General features: G+C 31.0%; 1 protein-coding gene across 1 annotated transcript in view; it reads left to right on the top strand.

Annotated features, from left to right (window-relative positions):
* The window catches only part of LOC123293799 (protein unc-80 homolog), a 29,377-nt gene that overhangs the window by 4,300 nt on the left and 862 nt on the right, over positions 1 to 24,215 (top strand). Inside the window, exons 6-53 of the mRNA XM_044874710.1 lie at positions 340 to 508; positions 574 to 793; positions 1,479 to 1,618; positions 1,696 to 1,845; positions 1,910 to 2,247; positions 2,311 to 2,492; positions 2,554 to 2,747; positions 3,090 to 3,229; positions 5,562 to 5,591; positions 6,828 to 6,963; positions 7,486 to 7,683; positions 7,751 to 8,378; positions 8,440 to 8,630; positions 8,697 to 8,842; positions 8,903 to 9,029; positions 9,188 to 9,371; positions 10,022 to 10,279; positions 10,342 to 10,532; positions 10,594 to 10,966; positions 11,035 to 11,390; positions 11,483 to 11,660; positions 11,735 to 11,979; positions 12,037 to 12,347; positions 12,408 to 12,591; positions 12,711 to 12,958; positions 13,024 to 13,231; positions 13,306 to 13,495; positions 13,560 to 13,741; positions 14,026 to 14,274; positions 14,336 to 14,468; positions 14,530 to 14,670; positions 14,730 to 14,923; positions 15,005 to 15,115; positions 15,179 to 15,408; positions 15,768 to 15,963; positions 16,023 to 16,241; positions 17,359 to 17,507; positions 17,697 to 17,765; positions 17,966 to 18,431; positions 18,934 to 19,137; positions 19,198 to 19,314; positions 19,370 to 19,504; positions 19,779 to 19,902; positions 19,966 to 20,532; positions 20,592 to 20,921; positions 20,980 to 21,105; positions 22,940 to 23,050; positions 23,807 to 23,958. Of these exons, the coding sequence (XP_044730645.1) occupies positions 340 to 508; positions 574 to 793; positions 1,479 to 1,618; positions 1,696 to 1,845; positions 1,910 to 2,247; positions 2,311 to 2,492; positions 2,554 to 2,747; positions 3,090 to 3,229; positions 5,562 to 5,591; positions 6,828 to 6,963; positions 7,486 to 7,683; positions 7,751 to 8,378; positions 8,440 to 8,630; positions 8,697 to 8,842; positions 8,903 to 9,029; positions 9,188 to 9,371; positions 10,022 to 10,279; positions 10,342 to 10,532; positions 10,594 to 10,966; positions 11,035 to 11,390; positions 11,483 to 11,660; positions 11,735 to 11,979; positions 12,037 to 12,347; positions 12,408 to 12,591; positions 12,711 to 12,958; positions 13,024 to 13,231; positions 13,306 to 13,495; positions 13,560 to 13,741; positions 14,026 to 14,274; positions 14,336 to 14,468; positions 14,530 to 14,670; positions 14,730 to 14,923; positions 15,005 to 15,115; positions 15,179 to 15,408; positions 15,768 to 15,963; positions 16,023 to 16,241; positions 17,359 to 17,507; positions 17,697 to 17,765; positions 17,966 to 18,431; positions 18,934 to 19,137; positions 19,198 to 19,314; positions 19,370 to 19,504; positions 19,779 to 19,902; positions 19,966 to 20,532; positions 20,592 to 20,921; positions 20,980 to 21,105; positions 22,940 to 23,050; positions 23,807 to 23,958 (10,120 nt within the window). The remainder of the gene's footprint in view (positions 1 to 339; positions 509 to 573; positions 794 to 1,478; positions 1,619 to 1,695; positions 1,846 to 1,909; positions 2,248 to 2,310; positions 2,493 to 2,553; positions 2,748 to 3,089; positions 3,230 to 5,561; positions 5,592 to 6,827; positions 6,964 to 7,485; positions 7,684 to 7,750; positions 8,379 to 8,439; positions 8,631 to 8,696; positions 8,843 to 8,902; positions 9,030 to 9,187; positions 9,372 to 10,021; positions 10,280 to 10,341; positions 10,533 to 10,593; positions 10,967 to 11,034; positions 11,391 to 11,482; positions 11,661 to 11,734; positions 11,980 to 12,036; positions 12,348 to 12,407; positions 12,592 to 12,710; positions 12,959 to 13,023; positions 13,232 to 13,305; positions 13,496 to 13,559; positions 13,742 to 14,025; positions 14,275 to 14,335; positions 14,469 to 14,529; positions 14,671 to 14,729; positions 14,924 to 15,004; positions 15,116 to 15,178; positions 15,409 to 15,767; positions 15,964 to 16,022; positions 16,242 to 17,358; positions 17,508 to 17,696; positions 17,766 to 17,965; positions 18,432 to 18,933; positions 19,138 to 19,197; positions 19,315 to 19,369; positions 19,505 to 19,778; positions 19,903 to 19,965; positions 20,533 to 20,591; positions 20,922 to 20,979; positions 21,106 to 22,939; positions 23,051 to 23,806; positions 23,959 to 24,215) is intronic.

Raw genomic sequence — 24,215 nt, 5'->3', positions numbered from 1 at the left:
ATTATAAAATGAAGAAGTTAGAACATTCAAAAATTGTTGTCCGTCTCTTTTTTTAAACACAAAATTTTTATATGTAATCTCTATGATGATACCGTGCAATGACGTCACTAGTCGATATTTTCCTCTTTGTTCAATTAGGAGTTTTAAACATTCATATTTTTCGTATTTCTAAAGATTTTCGTGAAGTGAGAATTTTTCATCTGAAATGATCAAAAAAATTAAGACATCCTCATTATTTATATTCTAATTATTTTGGCACGTGTTGTTATAGACTTATGTCCTCACATTGCCTCGATTCTTTCTATTTAATACAAACTAAGTCATCCACATTTATTTTAGTATGAAAGATGGAAATTTACAAAGCTTAGGAGCTGTAGAAACAAAATTATTGTACACGCTACATTGGATAATATTAGATGCTGCCGAAGAATGTGCGGATGCGGATTATGAAAAGGGCGAATTTCATTCATCGCCTTTCTATTATTTATTTTCGATTCCATCAATTACTGTAAGTTGACAGATTCTGAAAAGATCTAAACAAAAGCATCTAATTCAAAACTATTATCATTGCAGTTATTTGTATATTTATTTGCACCATTATGTCACCAGTTAAAAGAATCCGATTTTCAAAATTTTCGCTTAGAAAATGGTTTAAAAATGTGGCAAGCATTATGGGAATTTCGACACCCAGAAACATCGTGTTTTACTGCACAGTGTCGTCCAAAACCAAAACTTTTATCAAATAATAAATTGTCAAAAGGCCAAAATCAATTTTGCGATCTATTTCTGGGACGTAAGTACAATTTTAGGAAAAAATTTAAATTGACTGTTAAGGTAGTACGAGCGCCAAGCCAAGTTTAGACTTGTGGTTGAAATTATTTATACCTTATTTTCAACTTTGAAGATGAAAGTTATAACTTCATGAATATAGACGAAAAATAAGGATAAAATTTTTCGATATCTGCCTTGGTTTTCGTAATATCGAAATCTAATTAAACAAAATTTTCAATATTTTGAAAATTACTCCAGATATCGAAAATTTTACTCTTACTTTTCCTCTTATATTGTCAATTCACCATATTAATTCACAATCAAAATAGAAAATATGTATATTTTTCTAAATTTGTGCCCCCAATACCGTGCTCGTACATCCTTAATTAGTCGAGCACAACATGTTTTTTTGTTTTCAATAATTTATTAAGATTTTAACTTTAAATAATTTTTTTTTTATTTCTACCGATTAGTTTGGAGAAAAACATTTCATATATCTACCGTTTGCCCCTAAGACCAATGTTAGATATGCCTACTTTTGAAGTCATTTATTTATTTAAATCATCGGACAACCTCCCTAAAATTTTCAGTATTGATTTAGACTTAGTCCAACTTCATATTAAAAAAATCAAGTCTCTTATCTAAAATTTCCCCGGCGCTCGCTCGTACATCCTTAATAAAAAGTAAAGACATAATTTCATTTTTAGGAAAGCAATCTACGGATGATGGACTGTTAAATGCTAATGAAAGCCCACCCAGTCAAAAAGCAAGTACTTCCTTAACAGAACATTCATCTTCTTCTTCAAATACAGTCATTATAAGCACAACCAAAACCAATGATGACGATGTGAGTTTCAACCAAAAAGAAAAATCGTTTAACGTTTAAAATTTGCTACAATGGAACAATACATTTGATTTTTACAGGGAAACTGGGTATCATCTCCTAAAGATACAATTTTTCCTGAAACTATTCCTGAAGAAAGTTCTAGTGCTGAAGAAGAACATGTTGTCATTTTCCGACTTCCTTCTTTACATGAATCCGATTCGTTTTTACGTGACCCCTCAATCTATACTGTGAGTTTCATGAATTTAGGCATTATTCATTTTGTCTTTGCTAATTTGTTTTTATAATTTTTAGGCTGACACAAACCTATTTCAATTAGCACTTGCAAAAAATGTAACTACAGTTAGAGCAAATTTAAAAGTAGATCAATCCACAAATTTAGCTGATTTAAAACCTAGTAAAATTAAGCAAAAAATAGAAAAAATGGGATCATCAACAGATAAAGAATCATTTGACGGAGGTGGGAGTAAAGATAAGACTTCTGATAAAGATAAAGATGAAAAAGGTTCAGGTCATCAAACAGTTGACTTAAGTGCAGCAACTTTTTTGGATGTTGCGGTTCTCAGATGCCTCTTTATAACGCATTGGCAAGAAGAAGGTGTTTATTGGGCATTACACTTTCTGTACAATCGGTAAGGTGGCAATTCTCCTTATGTTTCAACTATTACTAATTAAATCGCTTTATATGATCCTAGTTTGCGGGAAATAAGTGAAGAATTCAGCACACAAGCTCAACCACGCCGTAGAAGTAACTCATTACCAATACCAAAAATTGAGGTATCAATTTACCAAAGCCCAGAATCAAAACGTAAAGAAGAAAAAGATTTTATGGAAGTGCCCGAATTGAAGGATGTATCCTTACTAGCAGGTTTGTCAAGTAATTAAAACTTAACATTCATTTTCCAAACCCAAAGTTTAATTGATCAAAATTTGTGTAGAATCGCCATACCATAATGTAAAAAGAACAGATGAAAACACATCTCCACATCAAAGGCGTGCAAGTGAAAAATCAAAGAAGAAAATGAAAATGGCTGATTTAAAAGCATTCGTAGAAACTAAGCTATTATCAAAATCTGAGAAAGCATTGGAAAAAATTGGTCAAGATGAACCAAAACAATTATTTGAACAAGCCGTAAGTATCTAACTTTTTTACCATAATTACTTCTAAGAAGATTACTTAGCAGTCCAAAGGTTCGATATGTTGGAAAAGTTTTGTAATCAATTAATTTAACAACCTTTTCTTCCTTTTCGGAAGAAAACTTCGGGACTTTTTTGAATTAATAACCCCAAAATTAACTAGAAAATAGCTTTATATTTTCAACGTATAGAAAATCTTATGTTTAGAATGACATTCTTTGGAGTATACTCTGGATATCTCTTTTGATCTGCCCTATTTCAAGGAAAATTGTATTTTTCTTAAAAAAATTTATGTTTCATTAAATTAATCATTAATTTATCTTCTTTATGATTTCAGGAATATCATCGCAGTTTAGACACGGGTGATGAACACTTATCACGTCCAAATTCAACATTGTCCAGAATGTTTGAGCCAATTAAAGATCCATTTGGTACAACAAGTAATTTGGTGAAAGGAAAAAGTATGCCTAGTTTAAGGTAAATAATTATATCAATACACTTCAATAAATACTTTTTTTTCTCTTTTAAGTTAATGTTTCGAAAAAACCTTATTTGTATTTCCTTTAAGTGGATGGTAGTTTTGATCAACTATTATGTTCAATGTTTTGTTGTATTTTAATTTAGATGCGAGTGATTCAAACTTAAAATTCTTTTAACGATATATAACGCTCGCTAGAGACCTACTTCGATTCAATTTCAAGAGACAATAAAAACTTTTGTTCCATTGTCTACTCACACTGGACCTTTTATTAACTTTACAAAAAAAAAAAAAACATGACAGATCCAATTTTTGATCTGAACGACCAGTTTCTGAGGTCTAGAGTCTAGACTGAAGAAAATGTTCTGAGATCACTCCTCGTAAATTATTTTTATTTAAAAAGACTTGATTTTTTATTTTTGGGGTGAAAATTGTTCTAGAAAATGATTTTTGTTCAAAACGGATAAACAATTTTTTACGCAATTTTTAACATATTTTCTTTGAAAAAAATTGAGAAAATTTCAAAACAATTTTTGAGATATTTTATTCTAGCTACGATCTATTCGACTGCATTATATATTTGACCTAAGGGGGTGAAAGTTGTTTACTAATTACTAAAAATAGTTTACTTTCTTCCTTTTTGTAGGGGAAAACAGCCCCGCGATTTCCACCTCCTCCCAAGATCTCCATTCCCATGAAGATATTTAGTATTGATGATAGAAAATAAAATATTAAATATCTTTCACATCTTTTGAAAGGTTCATAACATCACACCAATACGAGTTGAATCACTTGACATTCTATCATATTCCGTTCTTTTAAGTAAAAAAATTAGAATATTTTTATGGATTAGTTCGGATTTCTTCATAGACAAATTTGTTCAACTTCATTTTTATTTTTGAATACCACTAGCATTAGAATTTTAAATGATCAGATTCGAAGTACTTAACAACCCAATCTGATATAAATTCAATAGTAATTTATGGAAAACATTACTTTTAAGATATGTTATAATAGCGCTTACGGAAAAATATTTTCGTAAACACATAATCTAAACATATATGTCGTATAAATGTATCTTTCTTTATAAGCAAAATCTTTCTTATAAAAAATGTGCTTTTTCAATTCCTTTTATTATATTTTAACATTTAAGTTTAAAATTTTATATGGATGATCTTATTAGCATCACCAGAATGATCTTTTGCATAACGTCACCAGATTTCTCTGGTTGGCAGAAGTAAAGGTGATTTCGATTAAGTCGAAATTTGTTAAGATTGTATGGCTTTGATTGGGTTTTGTTGGGTTAACTTTCCTTTATTGTTGAAAAAAAAAAAAACAAAAAAAAAACAAGCTAGATACTTTTTAATATCAGTGATATGATAACATAAACTGGAAATTACCGTTAGCCTCTTATTTATGCTTGAAAAAATCGGTACACTTCACATTCCAACACTTTTACTACCTGCATACCTGAAAATGTTCTGTGCTAATCAGTATCATCCATTTATTGGCCTTTTCACCACAATATAATATGGTTTATAGAATAACTTTATCCATAAGCCTGAAACGCAACTTCTTTATTCACAATTTTGTCTTCAAAATTGCTTACTGGAACTAAACAAAATGAAAAGAGGCTCGAAAAGAGGCTTGACATCCTGCTTGCAAAATTAATTTCTTCCTTTGAAATTTTATTCAAACTCAATATTTAAAAAATTGTTTTCGATGGAAGCCAAATAGTATTTTTGAACTGAGCTGCTATAATGATCATCAAATTGCTGGGATTTACTGCAGCATTTCGCTTCGCTTTAATCGCTTTTCAAACTGGGTCATCGAGCTTCTTTAGACTGGGATGCAACTGAATTTTTGATCACATTAACAGATCGGAGAATGTGTGGTTTTAACTTTTATATCATGATAAGGAACCGATTTTCAAAACACTACTTTTCGTTTTCGTAATTCTTTTACCCCACTGGATTTTTTGTACAACATTTGATTTTTAATTTCATTTTATTATTTGCTTGCTAAAATTTCCAATAACTTTTTTAATATTGATTTTGGAAAAAAATTTCGAAGGAAAATCGATTGATGAATTGATAAAAGGAGAAATGGCTAGTGAAATGATAAAGTACTGCTCCTACTTTTGGAGCGGTAACTTGGATGCTTTTTTTAATATGGGAATTATTATCCGATCATTCGAACATTTGATTTATTGATTAAATATCAAATTTTAAAAACGTAAATGTTAAAATATATATGAAATTTATAAAAATTCTGAATTCTTTTATATCTGTGTTCTCTGATTCATGTTATTACTCTTTCTGCCTTTCTCAGCTGTTTGATAGATGAACTTACCGCTGGAGGGTAAGTCATGTAGGCGCCGTTGTATGTGAATGCTTTATTTATAAATGTACCCACAAAAAAATAAATTGAATGTTTTTACAGCAATATTAGTCAAAATACAGCAAAATTATCCATTCACACATATCCCGAAAAAAATTAAAAGAAATAAAATAGATCCGCAATATAATAAACACTTCAATGAATATAGAATCCAACCCATGCTTGTTACAATATTGGCCATTTCAGGAAAAAAATCAGTATCAGGAAAAAATCAATAATCAACTTCTTTTTAAAATTTTAGTTTATCTAAATTTGTCTGCAAACTTAGCTTAAGCATAATTTCATCGAATTGAAAAATAAACCAGAAACATTTTTATAAATGGTTTATTTAAAAATTTTTATTCCTAATTTTCATTTTCAATTTTAAAAAATGTTTGTTTTGCTATAAACCAACTAATGAAGAAAAAAAATTATTTTTACAATTTGAAAAACAATTATTTAGCAATCAGTACAAGAAACGAGTAATTGTCTTTCGTATTTTATGCCCTAGGCAATAAAAACTTTCAGATTTGGTAATGCATAAAATAAATTCATTGTTAGAGATTTCTCTCACTTACCTTGTGGTCCATTTCCATAAGAAACCAAAGATTTCATTGTAATTGGATTTTTTTCGAGTTCGGAGCTCTGCAACGTGTTTGTACTCGAAATGGCTGCATTCCTCTACCTTTCATTTAGAAGATGGGTTTCTCAATAGAAGAGGGGCTTAGAAGAGGGGCATCTCACAAATGTCAACACTGTACATACGCACCACACACCACGAACATAACACTGTAAAAAAATATCCCACAAATGTTTTTAAGATACCTTTTCGGTTCTTAAAGTAAGTCCCATTTAAACCATAAGTAAATCTCTCTTATTCCTCATACTTGATTAAATGAGGAAATGTTGTAACGTTTTCAGGAATGTAGTTACGTCCATAAAAAAAACCGCCGAATGTCTACTCAAATATTTCTACGTTAACTATAGACCGCTCTATCAAAGACGCAATGGAATCATTGCTTTTCATCTATATAACCATATCAATACCATATTATTTAATTTAAACCATTATAAAAAATTTTCTGGTTTACACGCGAAAAAATAAATGACAACAATATCAAAAGATGCATGAATAAATGTCCTTAGATAGAAAAAGTATATGTGATGAAAATATGATCAAAAATTCGGTTTTATTTAACATACGTTTTCAAAAATTAGATATATTGGCGAAATACACTGGGATAGACGTAGAACAAGCCGAGCAACAACTTCACAAAGCACAGGCGGGCAGAATCCTATCATAACCGTAACAGAGCATACGCCAACACCCTCACCAGATTACATGAAGCGTCAGGTATTTTACGTAGGAACAAAATTTCGATTGAAATTTTTACTTATCTCAATATATTATTTTTTTATAAAATAAACTTATACCAGTAGAATATCTATTTTGGCTTTTAACCTTTTTAGTAAAACACAAGCTTAAAAATTGCTTTAATAAAGCTTTTACTCACTTTATATCTAGAAACTAAGTAACAGTAATATTTCTTTAGTATCAAGTAATTCGGCATTGAGATGTGTAAAAATTCCTTTGAGAAGTGACGGAATTATAAATTTCAAAGAAATTGCTTCATAGATAAAAAAATCAATTAAATTTTCAATATATCCCCGATTTTACACAAATTATTATTTAGGCAGACCAAAAAACTTTCATGGAATTAATAAGTAATGAATTTGTTAAGATAATTTATAAAAAAAAAAGTTAAATTGTTAAATATAAACATACTTTGGTTTGACCAGTAAAGTTATTGAAATGAAAAGTCATAAATCTGTCACTGCTTATAAGGAGAAAGTACATTAACAAATTTATCCATAGGGGTCTATTGATAGTCAATTGGATGCACTTAGCATGTCAGCCGTAAAATTAAATACGGGGAATGAAAGAAAGGCTAGTTTGACACGATCACAAACTGACTCAAATATAACTTATCTTGGTGAAGAAATACCCGAAGCGCCTGGTTCGGTTGCTTATATTACCAAAGATGGTGATATTGACTATCAAGTTGTATTGAAGGTAATCTAAAAAAATTGATGAATACTTTGACTGAGTAGTTAAAAATAAATAATTTTTCCAAATTTAGGCAGTACATTCGGCAGCTATGCATGATAACGCTTGTTGTAGTTTGAGAGTCATTGAAGTAATTCTAAATTTAGTTGAAATCCTTATGGATATGGGAGTTTTAAAACAATGTTTGAGAGATGAGGCTGTAGCTCAAAATACGTCAAACCAAACATCAAGCAATCTTCCAACTAGTGGTAAAAATAATCAAAAATCCTCACAAACTTTATCACAATCTGGAAACAAAGATGATATTTCATTAGCGGGTGGTTCGATTTCTGGTGTTGGTTTAACAGGAAGTACTTGCAAAGGAGCTGGTGCATCAATGAGCGAAAAAGAGCCATCGATTAAAGACGAAAAGATTGATAAGACTATAACACCGTTCACACTGATTATGAGTGTTTTATTCAGAGTTTTGAGACATTTGGGATGTCCTCATGGATGCGCGGATGGTCAACGTGGACCTCCAGCTGAATTTCTACGAACACAATGTCAAAATATTTTATCAAAATTACATCGTGCAAGTCAAAAACAATTTTCTAAATTTCTAAAAAATATTGTTTTGTACTATCCAATATTAGAAATTTTGGATTTTTTCCATGCATATGTTGGATTTTGTGTGGATCCAAGTTCATTATTGTCGCCATTAAGTACGTCTCAAAAATTATCTAAATATATAATAATATTTCACTCGGGACACTATTTTTTTAGCCGACCAAAAAAGGAGTTGCAGTAAATCACCTGACATTAATTCACAAAGTGGATATGCTACAAATTTTGGAGCAGGTTTAGGAGGGCATGGAAGTCGAGGAGTTGAAGGCCAAGTGATTTCGTACGTTTTTAAATCAATGGTTACTAGATTTGTAAAATTCAGTAAAGAGTTAAAGATGCAGGATAATATGGTAAGTTCAAAATAAATCGATCATCATTTAACTATAGAAAATATCTGAAACCATAATTTCTTTCAGGCCTTGTATTGTGATATTCGTCAATTAATGACCTATGTAAAAGAAGCTCATGGAGGTGTTTTTAGAAGAGTAATTTTAAGTGCTCTTATTGATACAGCTAATAAATCTAATAAAAAACAAAACATTCAGACTACTCGAGTAATTCGGTATGAAAAGTTTTTAAATATTCAAATTATTCGAAGCTAATTGAAGGTAATTCATTTCAGACATATACGGCACAGTGATATTCAAGAATTTCAGGAATCAAATTCTGGAGACACATGCTATATGATGGACGAAAGAGGATTTCGAAAACAGTTATTTAAAAAACGGAGTACTTCATCAACTTGTGCAGTAAGTAAAAATAGTTTAATAAAACTTTCACTTACACGGTAACTCATTCTCTTCCACCTTATACTTCTTCTAACCATTTGCGAATTTGTGCAAATCTTCCCTAAACTCTGTCCAAAACCTTCCCAGTGCAAAACCTAAGAAATTGTTTTATCTTGCAGAGTTTATTAGATACGGAAATCAATGAAGAACCTTCAAAAAGTCAAAGCCCTATTGGAAATTTACGTAAAAAGCATCATATTTTAACACCCAGACAAAGTGAACGTGCATTGGGTATAATTGAACAGCCGTCAGGAAGTAAAAGTATAAGTCGCGGATCTACAAAAACCAGATTTAGCGGTATAGGTCAGATAATATATTTTTATTATTTATTTGCTGTAGACATTATTTGTTTTATAATGCAATAGAAAATCCCCAATTTTTAGACGTATTGTATAGAGTAAGTTACTTTTTTGAAAATCTAATAGTATCAGTACAGTTTGTTAGCAAACGTTGAAAATCATAGTTTATAGAATTTGAACAAATTTTTAAAATTATAAATAAAGTTTATTTGTTTTTTGTTTTTTTCTTTTTTAACAGCTGATGATTATAGTTTTCGAAAGATTTCAACTAATACAAATCGTGCAGTAAGAAAAGTTTTATATCTCGAGGATGATTTATTTTTTACTTTGAGAGAAGAAATTGGCTCCATTCTTTTGGGGTGGTAGTTTTGGAGCGCCCCGTGTAAATAATAATAATGTGCCGAGTAAATTAAAACATTTCGCATTATTTATTTACACTCAATTTTCAGACACACAAAAATTCAAATCAAAATAGAAAAACAAACTAGAATAGGATCTTAGCGTTAGTTCATATTCAAAAACAAAAGATAAAAAATTAATGATTTTAAAAATTTAGTTTTTTTAATTTGCTGTAAATAGCTTTTTAAATTTATATTTTTCTACAATTATTCAAAAAACTTTATCCCAAACATTATCCAAAGAATTGATTTTTAGTCAGTTGGTTTAGACGCGATACAGGCGCATCTGAATCAACAGATAGCATTGATAATGGAGAATCGCCAACAGAAAGCACAGGATTTATTCGACAGCCATCGTTATTTTATCCAGGTGGAAAATTACCACAAAAAAGTACCACCAACATGGGAGAAACCATACAAAAAGCTAAAAGACGTATGGAAGATAAACTTAATAAATTTGGTATAAAAAAGGGAAAGAAAAAAGATAAAAGTATGGATGAAGCACCGGGAAGTTGTAAGTTTTATTTTGTAGTAAGTTTAAACTAAAGACATTGGATAATATATGGCTCTTAATAGATTTCAGCCGCAGAAATTCTATGGATTTTGGCGATGCATCGAGAGAATCAGAATTTGTTGTGTTGAAAGAACGCAAATTAGTTCCAACACAAGCTTTACTGGATGGAATGCTACGATTTTCTTTCCTATTGGAGAGTTGTCAACCAGGAACTGTACCAGATCCACCTTTAATGGGAGCTATTTTAGATCTGGTAATTTATAAAATTGAATCTAATTTCTCAAAATGGGTTTAAACTTTTTATTTAAATTTAGCCTCATTCAGCAGTTGTAGCAAGAGCAGCATTTTATATGGAATGCGCCTATTTTGTACACTGTTGCAATCGAAATCAATGGCCAAATTGGATGAAGTTAACTTTACCAATGTTTCGTCAATCGGGTCCAGTATCAGGTTCTGGTCTAGGAGTACAACGTGGTCCACCACAAAATGCTCCTAGGCGAACGCATGCAATGCAACGTACTGCAGGTAAATTATTTTATCAATGGGCAGAAGTTATTGCTGCTAGATTGGAAGAATTACTAATCCAAGATAAACAACATGAAGCACATATTAACTCGCTTGTATCAGATGAACAAAATCAAAAGGAACTTCTTATTCAAGATGAAGAAGAAGATTTTTTGGATGAAGGTATGTCAATGTATCAAAATTTATGTAATGAAAATAGAAAATTCTAAAAAAAAATTATATTATTACAGCTAGTATCAATTTACATGGAACTGATTGTCCAATGGCACTTCGATTAATCGCATGTAATCTGTTATTGGAAATTACTGCTTTTCTACGAGAAACTTATCAAACACTACCAAAGTCTTCACGTCTATCCACTAGAGGTGAACGGCCACCTCCGTGGGAACGAATGTATAGTAGAGATGCAAATCGAAGATGGAGTATGGCATTATCTTCAATGGGCCATTCTCAAACTTCTGCACAAAGTTTACAGTCAATTGCTGGAGATCGTGATGCTGGACAACCTGAACGAAAAATAAGCTTTGTTTTGCATGAACCAGACAATGAATCTGAAGGCAGCAGCAATACCACGGTAACTATGCAGGTATATTTAATACGAGAAATGCAGGAAAAATATACCGTGAGCTCATTGAATTACACTGGCCAAAAATTTCCGTATATTTAAATTATTTTTAGGGTGAAGAATTGCAACAACAAGAAAAGGAAAAATCTCGTCGACCTCCGGCACCTACTCGTCCTTATCTTTTACGAAGAGGTACTGGTGGCCCCGGTACTACTGGTGGAGGATCGTTTAAACGTCGAAGTTTAAAATTACGCCGTGGTACCAAGGAAGGAAAGGATGTGGAATATGACTGTAAGTACTATGGCCTTGCTTTATGATTTTATGATTTGAAAGTTTTTTTTTATTTTGTGAATTAAAAAAATCAGTTGCTGTCAAGCGGGCAGATTCAATTCAATCTAAACGCAAAGTAAGCTCATTATCAGATAGAAGTGATACATCAGAACCCGGTCTTATTCTGCCTCCAGGGTGTGAAGGTTTACGTCATCTTACCGGTGGCGGAGAATCTGGCGGTGAAGAATCTCCGGGTGTTCTAAGTGATGAACAGCCACCAGAGAGTCCTAGTGATAGTAACGACACGGATGATACTTCTAAAAATTTACCATGGATAAAAGTACGTATTAATTTTAATACACTGAATGGTTTTCAATATTTTCTGAATATTTTTCAGGTCATAATTCAAATAGCAAATTCTTTTAATTATTCTTGTCCACATCAATTATATTGTCATCCAAATTGTTATCGAAGAAATATGCGAGCAAGTACTCGATTAATGAAAGCTGTCCGAAAAGTATATGGTGAAGAATTTGGTATAATAGATAATGATAATAACCCAATATTACAAATGGAGAACACTGAAAAGATTCGAGAAGAAAAGGAGAAAAAAGATAAAACAGCACGAAGTGGTCGTAAAGTTTCTGAACAAACCAGTCAACAGGCATCACCTATTAAACGGAAGGATAGTATGGGAAGGCGTGATAGGTAGTTATTCCTTACAAAATATAGAAACTTTTCAATTTAATTCAAAATTTATTTTTACAGAATTGATAGAAATATTGATAGTTCTCAAGCAGCAAGATTTATTTCAAATCGAGATTCTTCAAGAGACATTACCGATCAAGATGTCGAAAAAGGAAAAAATGATCCAAAAAAGAAGAAGGAAGAACTAAAAAAAGAAGAAAAACCAAAACAAGAACCACCAATTTTGAAATACATTAAAACACAAGTAAGTTATTTCACTCACGATTGTTTGATTATTTTGGCGTTCAATTTGTGACCAAATACCAATGTTTTCATTTAAAAAATAAGCACAGACGGAATCATCAACTTAAAATTTTTTTTCAGGTTCATGATGCTTTCCACACACCAATTGCACTTTTAGTCAAAGGCGCCGTAATATTAACAGAAGAAAATTTTGTAGAAGTAATGGGTGTTGCATGGCATCTTTTATTGGAATGGAATCAAGAAGTTGCTGCATCAGCTGCGTCTTTATTTATTTTGGGGGCAGTGAGGGCTCCACAACAAGTAACAGAAATAATGAATCTTGGGTTACAGCATCAAGAACCATCTGTTCGAATAAATTCAATTTTAAGGTTTAAATTTAAGACACATTTAAAAAAAAAAATAAATAAAATTTATTTATGCAATCTTTGAATAGGTTTCAAGTATTATGGAAGCTTCGTTATCAAGTTTGGCAGAGAATGGAAGAAGGTGCACAATTGACATTTAAAGTACCACCACCAGGAATTGAATTTACTTTACCATCGCCAAAAATTGGAATTGAATCATTACCTGTGGTAGATCCACCATGGATGCCACAGGTAAAAACTAAAGTTGAAGAAGTTACTATTAATCAAGAAAGACATGTAAGTTTAAAAATTAATTTGTTATTGCTACTTGTGTTAATAATTGATATTATTGAAATTTTCTAAATTTCCAGAGATCTTTAGTCACTGCTACAAAAACAAGAAAGAAACAACAGACTGAACTAATCAAAATGGCTTTACAAGCACAAGATGATAAAAAACGTGAAGAACGTGAAAATTTCTTGATTACTACAATTCCAATTACTGTACAGGCAGCTTATGAGCCAAGTTTATATCATGCTGCTGGAGATGACCATGAAGAAGGTAAAAAGGACGACAAAAATATTTCTTTTTTACGTCTTTGTATTTCTAATTTTTCCAAAAACAGCTGCTGCAGATAATGAAGAAGCTGCAGATGGTACGGGAAGTCGTACTGCTAGTCATCATCTACATTCAGCGCATTCGTTATTTCCATCAAGTTTATGTGCAGCTGTTGTGGAGATTATTAATTTATTAGACGACGCTGCGGTGTCGCCAGAAGGAAGTGCTGTTTATGAAGTAGCTTATAAGGTACAATACAATATTCTATTGCCTACTGTAAGCCATACTCGGATAATTTATGATAATTACGGATAATTACGAGGAAAGATGTAATGTGCCAATTCGGTTGGAAAGCTATTGTCTAAAGTTAGCCATACTCGAATAATTTCTCCAACGAGGAAAGGCGTATTGTGCTAATACGGTTGTAAAGCGTTTAGGACTTTTCTACGAGGAAAATTGCGGAACACTGTTTGTCGTCAATCTTCTTATGCCCACACGTCATTCCAAAATGTTAAAATATTACCAATTTTCAGGTAATATGGAGTTGTTTAGTTGAAGACAGTGCCTTGTGTTTACGATATGTTTTGGAACGCTTAACACGTGACAAACAAGATCAAATGTTTAAAATATTACGCCATTTAATACGATTTATCCCAAAATTACCTCAACAAGCTGCTTTTGCTCTATACAATTACATAATCGGGTATATTATGTTTTATACACGTACCCCACATGAAGATGGTCAAAAATTAATTGGGACTGCTTTGTCTGTACTTTGGATGGTAAGTTAAAAAAGGAATATTTTAATTCGTAGTTTTCAATTCGAAAATTCTAATTTTTTAGGTAGTGCATAGTGTTCATGGAATTATGTTTAAAGATTTAAAACAAATTTTAAGAAAAGAACAATGCGATGCTTCGATTTTATTAACAGCTAATGTCCCTTCGGCAAAAAAAATTATCGTTCATGGGCCACAAGGTAAAATTGCCGTCAACTAGAAAAAAATTGGAATTGAATGTAAACAACCATTAATTTTTAGAACCAGATGCTGGTGGAATTCCATCACAATTTCCTGTGCAAGAAGATACACAATTTTGTCAAATATTACGTGAATCACTAGATTTCTTTGGAATTGAAGAAAGTCGTCATAAGGAATTTTTCTTAGTAGACTACAAAACTCGTAAGAAATGAATGCTATTTTTAATATTTTTAAATAAATAAATGAGATTATTGTTTCAGATCAAATTCATAATCCACATTCATACGTTCGTGATTATTACTTTTTTAAAAGATCGCAATATCCACAATTGGAATTGATACACATGCGACCGGAAGATGCATTCAATGCATTGCAACAGCAAGAATTGGTTCATAAATTTGTGGAAATTGGAAAAACTCATTTAACTTGGGCAATCTTAAAAAATGTTGATATGGTAAATTAAAATCGAATTTGGTGTATATTAAATTGAAAACTTTCAATAAAATTATTATTTTAAGCAAAATTTTCTTTGTAGGTTGTTCAAAGAGTGGTATTTTTGCATGAAGAATTGATGAAATTACCTTCGTTTCCACGAAAAGCCCTTGAATCAGATTTAGACTTATATAAAGGTGGTGAAATTGGAAAAGTAAGAATCTTTTTTCTGTTAAAAATAATATTCGAAAATTAAAAAAATATTCTAATGTTTTAGGAATTATTAGGTTTAGATGTTTTACATAAATTTATGTGGGTGCGATTAATTGCACGTATGTTTGAAGCGATGGCTGGTAATTTTGCATATTCGAACGATATCCATTTATTTTTAAATGTTTTAAATGGTGCTGTTATCCTTCATAGTGAAGATTGTTGCATTTTACGATATGTTATGGCAACCTATATAAATGCTGCTCATCATTTTAAGAACATTTTTTCAACTAATGGGTAAGACCATAGGCGAATTAAGAAATTGAGGGCCCGTAGACAGGTTCAAAAATTACCATTTTAGTCTTTTCCTAAAAATCAATCGTCACCTCTATTCTTTTTCTCTGTAACATTAATCCGCGCGGGACTTACTTAATTAAATTAAAATCATTTAAAGCCTTACTAATATCAAAAATTCGAAAATGTGTTTATGTCTTTTTTCACATCAAAACGGAGACACTGATCGATGTGGATGTTCCACACAGATAGTTTTAGGTCTGGAGATAATATTTTTAACTCGAGAAGACATATAAGTTCCATGCCCTACACGTATTCAAAGCCACGAGCGAAATGTAATAAAATAAGTTGTTCAATTTTAGCTACTTATTAATAATGCCAACATTACTTCAAATGTATTCAAATCATCAAACAAATAAATTAGTTACCACAACAGTGGAATATGCGGTCAAACAATTTTATTTAATGAATCGAAAACCATTCATTTTACAAATGTTTGGCTCAGTATCGGCCATTTTGGATACAGATGAGAATAGTACGTTTGGTGATGCCCACAAGGTACTTGAACTAATTTCAATAAAAGAAACTTTTTTTGTTGATGTTTATAATTTATATAGGTGCAATCATCATGTTTATTTAACTTATTGTTGTCGCTTGAAACCCCATCACCAGATCCATTAAATATTGGTGAATTAGTTAAAGAAGATAAACCATTAAAAGCAATCGATTTTTGTTATCACGATGAAAACGAAATGGTTGGGGTTATGGATTGTATATCGTTATGTGTAATGGTTGTCAGTTATTCAGCTGAAAGTTTACGTGGATATCAGATGTTGGTATGTATGTCCAATGTGATCATAATTATGGGCTAGTGATAAACAGTGGATTATCCTTCAATGTTCAATGTGGAATTCTCTTCCACGTCTTTCATCCACTTCTTCTGTGGTCTCTAATTCTCTTTTTCTTTTCTTCTTTAGTCTATATCTAGTTCTATTCCCACCATTATTAATTTATTTTTAATTTTTTACTACAACTTTTTTCTTCCATATTTTATTTTTGTTTTGCCTCCTAATAATGGCTGTTTATTTTCACGCCCAAGTTTTGTTTATTCTTCTTTATTTAACCGGCTCCTCCAAAAACAGTTTTCACATATCCCTTCAAATCTTTTTCTCAAATTAGAACTACTACAGTCAGGACTATTTAATTGTATTTTCTGTTTCTTCTATTATTGCTTCAGCTAGTGTAGATTATAATATAAGCAATGAAATATTTTCGGCAAATATTATTAATTTTCCAGTTCAAATATACAGGGTGGAGCAGAGAAATGTGCGATTGAAAAGGTCGTCAAACAAAAGCCCATCAATTTTTCTAAATTATTTTATACCATCTGAAAATTTACCATCCTCTTCTATCTGCCCCACCTTGTATTCTGACAGATCGTAATTTAAACGCAACTAAAGAGTAAAGGGTAAGAACATATATATTAAGGACATAAAACTAGAGTGGAGATGATAGCAGAAAAAAAGGCGCCTATCTGGGCAATCGTTGCGTACTTTGTACTGCGCAACAGACTGTCATTTGTTTTCAATTTTTTGCCTTTTGTTTTCAATCAATTGAACAATTTTAATTGTTTTCAATCACTTAGACAGCCTGACGGGCAGTACAAAGTACATAACGACCGATGTCTAGACACCGCCTAGATAGGCGTCTTAAATTCAGCCACGGGCACTTATAGCTCGGCATGGGAGGTTTCATTTCTTTAAAATATATGTTCTTGACAAAGGGCCTACATTACTTTCGTGGGATACCGAACTATTCATTTCTTATTCTGTTGATTTACATCCCTTTTTTGCTACAATAAACGATCTGCTTTCATAAGATATTAAGCTTCGATAAGTTTATTCGAATAGCTTGTTAATCCCATGACTTTAAACTTAAGTAAATTTGTTTCAGATCATATTAGAAGCAATACTTCCTTGCTATATTAAACATATACAAGGACAAGTAAACGATAAAGAATCAAGAGAAAAAGAACTTGAAAAATTACAAATATTGGCTGTAGCCTTAAAAACACTTGTTAACAATTGTGAAGCATTAACAAAGTAAGTACTATTTATTAATTATAATAACAGAATATATGTGTTTAATATATTTAAAAAAATTAAGTCTAAAAAAGCACTTCTATTTATCTTGAGGTAATATTTAGAGTTTATTTAGACAAGAGATGAAACATACATACTACGTGGGACATAAACAAATAGGGCAGATATAGTAGAGCACTTCTGTTTCAGTGATCGTCGCCCATTTGAGAGAGGGTGGTTAGCAGTACATTCAGACGCTTTCATCATTCCCAACTTAATGTTAAGTACCAAATAATACGCTCTACCGCAAAAATTTAGAAGCTTCACATTATTAATATTGTATCTTAAGCACTTAAATTTAAGAGTAATTTTATTAATATAGTTTTTGAATTTTGTAATAAAAATTTGAATTATATATAAATTATTTAGTATTTAAAAAATTTATCTAGATCAAAAAAAATTCAATGGATTTTTTTTAGAAGCTACAATGGTCCATATCGTTCAAGTCCTGAACATAAAGGATCAAGTCAACGGAATTATAGTCGAGGTGGACCATATTCACCTGGATTTGATTTCGAAGAAGAAACACACTCCAAGTATTTAAGTGAACATGGTCGTGCTAAAAGTATGTACGATCATGATGCAGAAGATTCTGAAGTATTACGAGCTGAATATCGTCGGCCACGAGATGTTTTACTATCGTTGGTTGGTGATTTTATGCATCGGGCAAATAATCGTTTAGCATTAATTAAAAACCAAGAGGAAAAAGAATATGATGATGAACGTGAAAAAGAGAAAGAGCGTGGTAAAGAAAAAGATAGAGAACGTGATAAGGATAAAGATAGAGAGAAAGAACGCGAAAAAGAACGTGAGCGTGAACGGGAAAGGGAAAAAGAGAGGCCAGATTTTAAACCGATTCACTTCCTAGATATAAAAACGCATATTGTAAGTTTTGGCATAAAAATAATCGTAGAAAAGAAATTAAGTTCAGTGTTCAGATATATTTAGAGCATTTTAATTGCCTGGTTTTATTAATTTAATCTGAAATATAAAAAAAGCCGAGACTATATCTGACCATTTCACACAGTTTTAAAATTTTAGAGTTATTTGAATTTTTTCGAAAAACATTTTATTTTTGTGTTATATCTTAATGTTTTTATCCGACTTGAAGGACCAAAATACCAGACTGGTGAAAATGAATGATTGAATACTAAGGCAATCTCCCAATTTATAAGCGCCCAGGTTTTGGGTTTCAAATTGAATGAATGCACCAAAAAAGCAATAAGTCTATACATAACAAAAATACATCATTTTATGAATACTACTTATACCTAATTTTTTTTCTACGACTTTATTTCTAACCACCACAAACATTGGACTTTACTTATAATAACGCCACATACGAGTAATACTTGATGAGCCAATTATTATAATTAATTTTTTACAGAAATTAGCTGAAATAGCTCATAGTATTTTAAAAGTATCACCATATGATCCAGAATCAATGAGTTGTCGTGGTTTACAGCATTACATGAACTATGTTCTTCCAGCAGCTGAATGGACTAATGATCAAATGCGACCATCATTAGTAACCATTTTACGCCGGTTGGATAAGGTTTTCCAAAAAATTGCTAAAAAAGCTTCAGTTAGAGTAAGCTATAAAATCCTAATCTATTTATTCTAAATTCTTTAAAATCAATAATTTTTGTAGCGCAATACAGATTGGGAAGCTGCTGGCGGATTATTAAAAGGAGTTCACGAAGCAATGTTGAAGCATCCATCGATTATGCATTGGCAACAGATGAAAGCCTTAATAAATACATGTCAGGTAAAATTTTTAAGAAAAATTTATATTTATAATCTCTAATGGAATTATTTTCCAGTCGTTCATAATGTGTGACGTCAATTTAAATGACACTGTACCATCAGCAACAGCAGCATTAATGAATCAAGCTCCACCTTCATCGTTTTGCGCCATTGTTGTTCGATTAATAGTTCAACAAATGCTTGATACTGAGGTAAAGTTTAGTTTATATTAATAAGTCCCATTCAAACAGAATGTACTCAACTCCCATGTGCAAATTAAGCGAATCTCTGCCTGGGTAATATTCAATCACCCTGACCCAATAAAAAATCTGTCACAACAATACAATTAACGATAGAGATACGGCACGATCGCATGAAAAATATCGTGGGTATGGAAAGGCCAAATGTAGAAACGTTTTAACAAAAATCTCAATTCTAATCATCTTATCACACTAGATCTAAATATAAAATATCTGTTTCGTATAGGATCATTTCAGCTTAGAACAAATATGTGGTGGAAATTCTGTTTTTCCAAATCAAGATCGTACTGAAACATTTATATTAAATTTAATAATGCCATTGTGTTTACGTGTTGGAAGTGGGCGTGATGGTAAGTCCTAGTACTGCTAAGGATAAGTTTTGCATACAAGTTACAATAAATTCTTGGTTTCAGACATTCCAAAAATGCATCCTCCAGATATCAGTTTTGCCTTACAAATAATATTACATGCATTATGTCCACCAATTAGTGGGACAAAACAACCAATAGCAACACAAAGTATGAAAACCACTACGGATGTACGAACTGGCAGTTTAACTTTTACCACAAATCGTGATACAAAGATTTCAACCAGAATAAATAAATCTTTGTACACGGTAGCATTTTTAGCCTTGAAAATGATGGTGATATGTTTTGAGGAAGAATTACGTTTTGACTGGATGAAAGTAACATTTGCAATGAGAAGTTTAGGACGACGTAATGAAGCAGCAAATTCTTTATGGGATTTTATGGAATTTGTTGTTACATATCGTACACCATTATTTATTTTATGCCGTCCGTTTATTTGGCAAAAAGTTAGTGCCCCACCAATATCTGATCATGAGCGATATATGCAAAGTGTTATTAAAGGCAAATTAAACTGTACTGGTATGCCACATCCAAAATCAAAAGGATGCCTTTTAATGGAACTAGCAAGGGAAATGAAAGAATTAAAAGAGGAATTAGAAGATAGCAAATATGGTAAGGAAGATCTTCAAAATACTTTTTATGAAATACTAATGGACTGTGTTGTAATGTAGTAGATCCAGAGCCAAATAAAAAAGATAGCTCTGGTGGACATCAAATAAGTACTGTTACAATTGCTAATGAAACAATGAGTGTCGGAGGAACTCATCGTAATCAAAGACCGTCGTTAATCGAAATGTTAACTGGTGGTACAGAGCTCAGTGCACTTGTAGGAGTGCGCACATCTGTTGGTTCAGGGGGAACTACTTCCGGTAGTGGTAGTGCAACTTCAGCAACTTTAGCACCAAATACATTACCAAATACTTTAGGTCCTCAAATGACATCATCGTCTGGCACACGTACACCTAGTGATACCGCATCTTCGCAAAATTTAGGAAAAAGAGGTATGAAGAATCTTGTAACAATGATTTGGTAACTTAATCACGTCAAATTTTATTCCAGAATCGTTGAGCAGTGCTAGTTTTTCTTCAACTCCTATTCCTGGCCATACTGCTAATATAAGTGAAAGTTTACCAGACAATAGCAATGGAGGTGTTACACCCACTAACCCTCCAACAGGTATGCGCTGTAGGTACAATTTTATATTTAAAATTTTTTTATATAAAAAAATATTTTATCTATTATATATACCTATATACCCTTTGCATGAAATTTTTTTATCAAAAGGCTGTTTGTAATTGGCTTTGTATACAATATTAAAATAATTCCACAATGCAAATTTTTTAAAAATTTTCGCTATATTAAAATTTAATGTCTTTTATTCTCTTCTCACAATATCATTTTCCATTTTTGAAAAGATTGTTCATTACCACGACTTTTCTCAAATAAATTTTGTAGTTTTAATAATATTTTATACAGCCACTTCATATATAGTAGTGATATCCACACAATTTTAATAACATAGCTTTCATATAATTATTCTATTTACGGTGGTAATTAACAATTTAGAAATATTTCGAAAAAATTGAGTTCTGAACTAAATCAATTAAAAATAAAATTTAAAAATAATTTGCAGCTATTTCTTGAACTCACTGTAAGACACATAATACTATATTCTGGCCAAACCTAAACCAAGCAGATTCTAAAAATTTATACTAATGTACATTTGTTCACGTTTTTGAATTGTTAAGATTTTCCTCCTATCACTTATGGAAATATCTCAAATCCTACTTGATAGTGTGTTAAAAATTAGCAAACAAAAATTATTTTTATTCATATTTTGGGAATTTTCAACTATAACAAAAGAGTGGGTACAATATTAGAATATGGTCGAACGTAGAACATCGCTTCTCGAAGATATGACAGAGATCAAAATCAGAGAAATTTCTATTACAAAATTTTAGTATGGATTAGTTTTTGGTAATTTCTTAGGATTAACTGATGTAATTTCGGGTGTATTAAAATTTTTTTTTTACAAATTTAAGGAAAATATTTACAAGAATCAGTATTTTTTAAACCTATTTATAATCTTGTAGGTTATATTTGTATTAAGTTAGGTTAAATAACCTCAAAAACAAAAGATATAAAAAATAAAATTGTAATCTCTTAAAAACATAAAATAAATAAAATAAAAAAGAAAATAAATAAAAAATAGCTCAGAACTACAATTATTGATGAAATTTGCAAGGTTTAAATATAACAAACAAACATGTTTACATTTGTTATATCTAGTTATAATTACTTTAGAAAATTATTTTAATGAATTCTAGCAAATTTCATAAAATTATTACCATAATTTACAAATTTATAATTACTTATACGTTTAATTAATTAGTATTTCGTTTAAAAATTAATCATAAAGATTGTTTTAAGTTGATACAACATAATAATATTTCAAAAAATAGACGCCGGAGTACGTTTGGGAACACATTGTGGTTTTGGGAGCTTAAGTTTAAGCGTTTGCGACGCATTTGATCTTTTCTTTCATATATATCCATATAACTAAACTATCTTGAATATTTTTCCAATCATTTTGGTGAAATTTAGAACGGAACTTTCTGAAGTAACACCTATAATAGTCTATCATTTTATAAATTATTATGTTTATGCTTTGGATTTTTTGCATTAAACTTACAATGTCAAATGGCCATATTGGTCATAGAGATAGCTTAGTATTCAATGCTTAGTAAGTGCTGTCAGACATTTCAGAGAGATGGATGTTGGCAAATTAAATTTTTTATGTCCCTTATTTTTTGCTAGACGTCTATTTCTCAAAATTGTATCAACTAAAACAAAACAAAAACAGTCTGTTTAAGCCATTATATCTTATTACTCGAATTGAATTGCATTTAAATGTACTCACCACTATTTATTATTTGAATTAATGTTTAACATTTTTCTTTTTTGCCATTTTAATGTTCATTCCCTTGTTTTGCATGTCGAGTGGTTCATAATGTTTCAGATCGATCGCTGCAGTCCTCTGCAAGCGAAGATCATTTTGTGCCCAGTTCCCAAGTACCCAAGACATCCAAGCTACGTTTTGTGTCTTCTGTAGAATTTAAACATTCGTCAGGTAAATAATAATCCTAATGGAATTCAAAACAAAATCAATCAAAAAAAAAAAAAAGATATCTATCTAAAATGTGTAACCTCTGAAATTTTATTAATTTTAGTAATTATTTTATGTGTAGTTAATTATTATTATCTTAATTATTTACAGTACTTAGTCCATTTGTTCTTCATACTTTTTCATTTAATTAATGTTTTTTCACACATACAAATACTTGTTCATAAGTGAAAATTCTTTGGGATTAAGCATTTATATATACACACAGGCGTGTGAGCGGTATGAAAAATGGGCAGCAGTGGAAGAACCATTATTATTTAAGAACTTAAGTTTAAATATTTCCCTACTAAAAACATTTCAATCGATTTCTTAAAAAATCAGCTCAATTTGAAAAATAAATTCGATTTTCATAACTTTTGGGTCAAAATTTCTTTCCCATTAAAATTGAAACCAGAAAAACTTATTAATTGAGCTGCTACGATTCTTTTTAAGGAAAAAATTCTAAAGAAATTTCACTTAAATAGAATATTCTTAGAAAATAGTCACACACATACACTTTTTTCATCATAACTTGAAAATTTTTTCAGGAAAATATTGCTTTCCTTATAGTCCAGAGAAATATTTAAATAGATTTTTCATTGTATACTATTTAAATACACATTGTTTATCAAATAGAATATTAATGTTAACATCCAAATGGACCACTGAAATGGATAAAAACTAAATCAAAATATCAACAGAACTAAAAATTTACTATTGTAGGAGAAACGTCGACAACACCCTTAAGTCCAGGAAGTCCAGCAGACGAAAGTTCCGGTGAAGGCGGAAGTCGTGTTCCACAAAAATTACAAAGAGTTAAACCCCAAAGTCGTAAAACTTTTCGATTGCGCAAAAGTAGAAAAAATAAAATTGAGGTTTGTATACATTTTTCTAAAGAGGGGGTTTTGAAATAATTTATCATTTTGATGGAAACGCATGCGTATTAATCTAGGCGAAAATTACTCTTTTTGGCGTGACTAAAGAATGGCAATTTAAATGTGGGGAGCATAGACTTATTAAATAATTATAGACCGCTAATAGAATACTCCGTTTATGAACAACTTAGCGGTGTTGATCATGTAAATCTGAGCTTTGAGTTTAAAAACAAATTAATTTCAATTTTTTGTCATTA

This window comes from Chrysoperla carnea, chromosome 2, assembly GCF_905475395.1.
Source record: "Chrysoperla carnea chromosome 2, inChrCarn1.1, whole genome shotgun sequence".
Classification (NCBI taxonomy): Eukaryota; Metazoa; Arthropoda; class Insecta; order Neuroptera; family Chrysopidae; genus Chrysoperla; species Chrysoperla carnea.
Note: the sequence above shows the minus strand (reverse complement) of the source record. Positions and strands in the feature narration are given on the sequence as shown.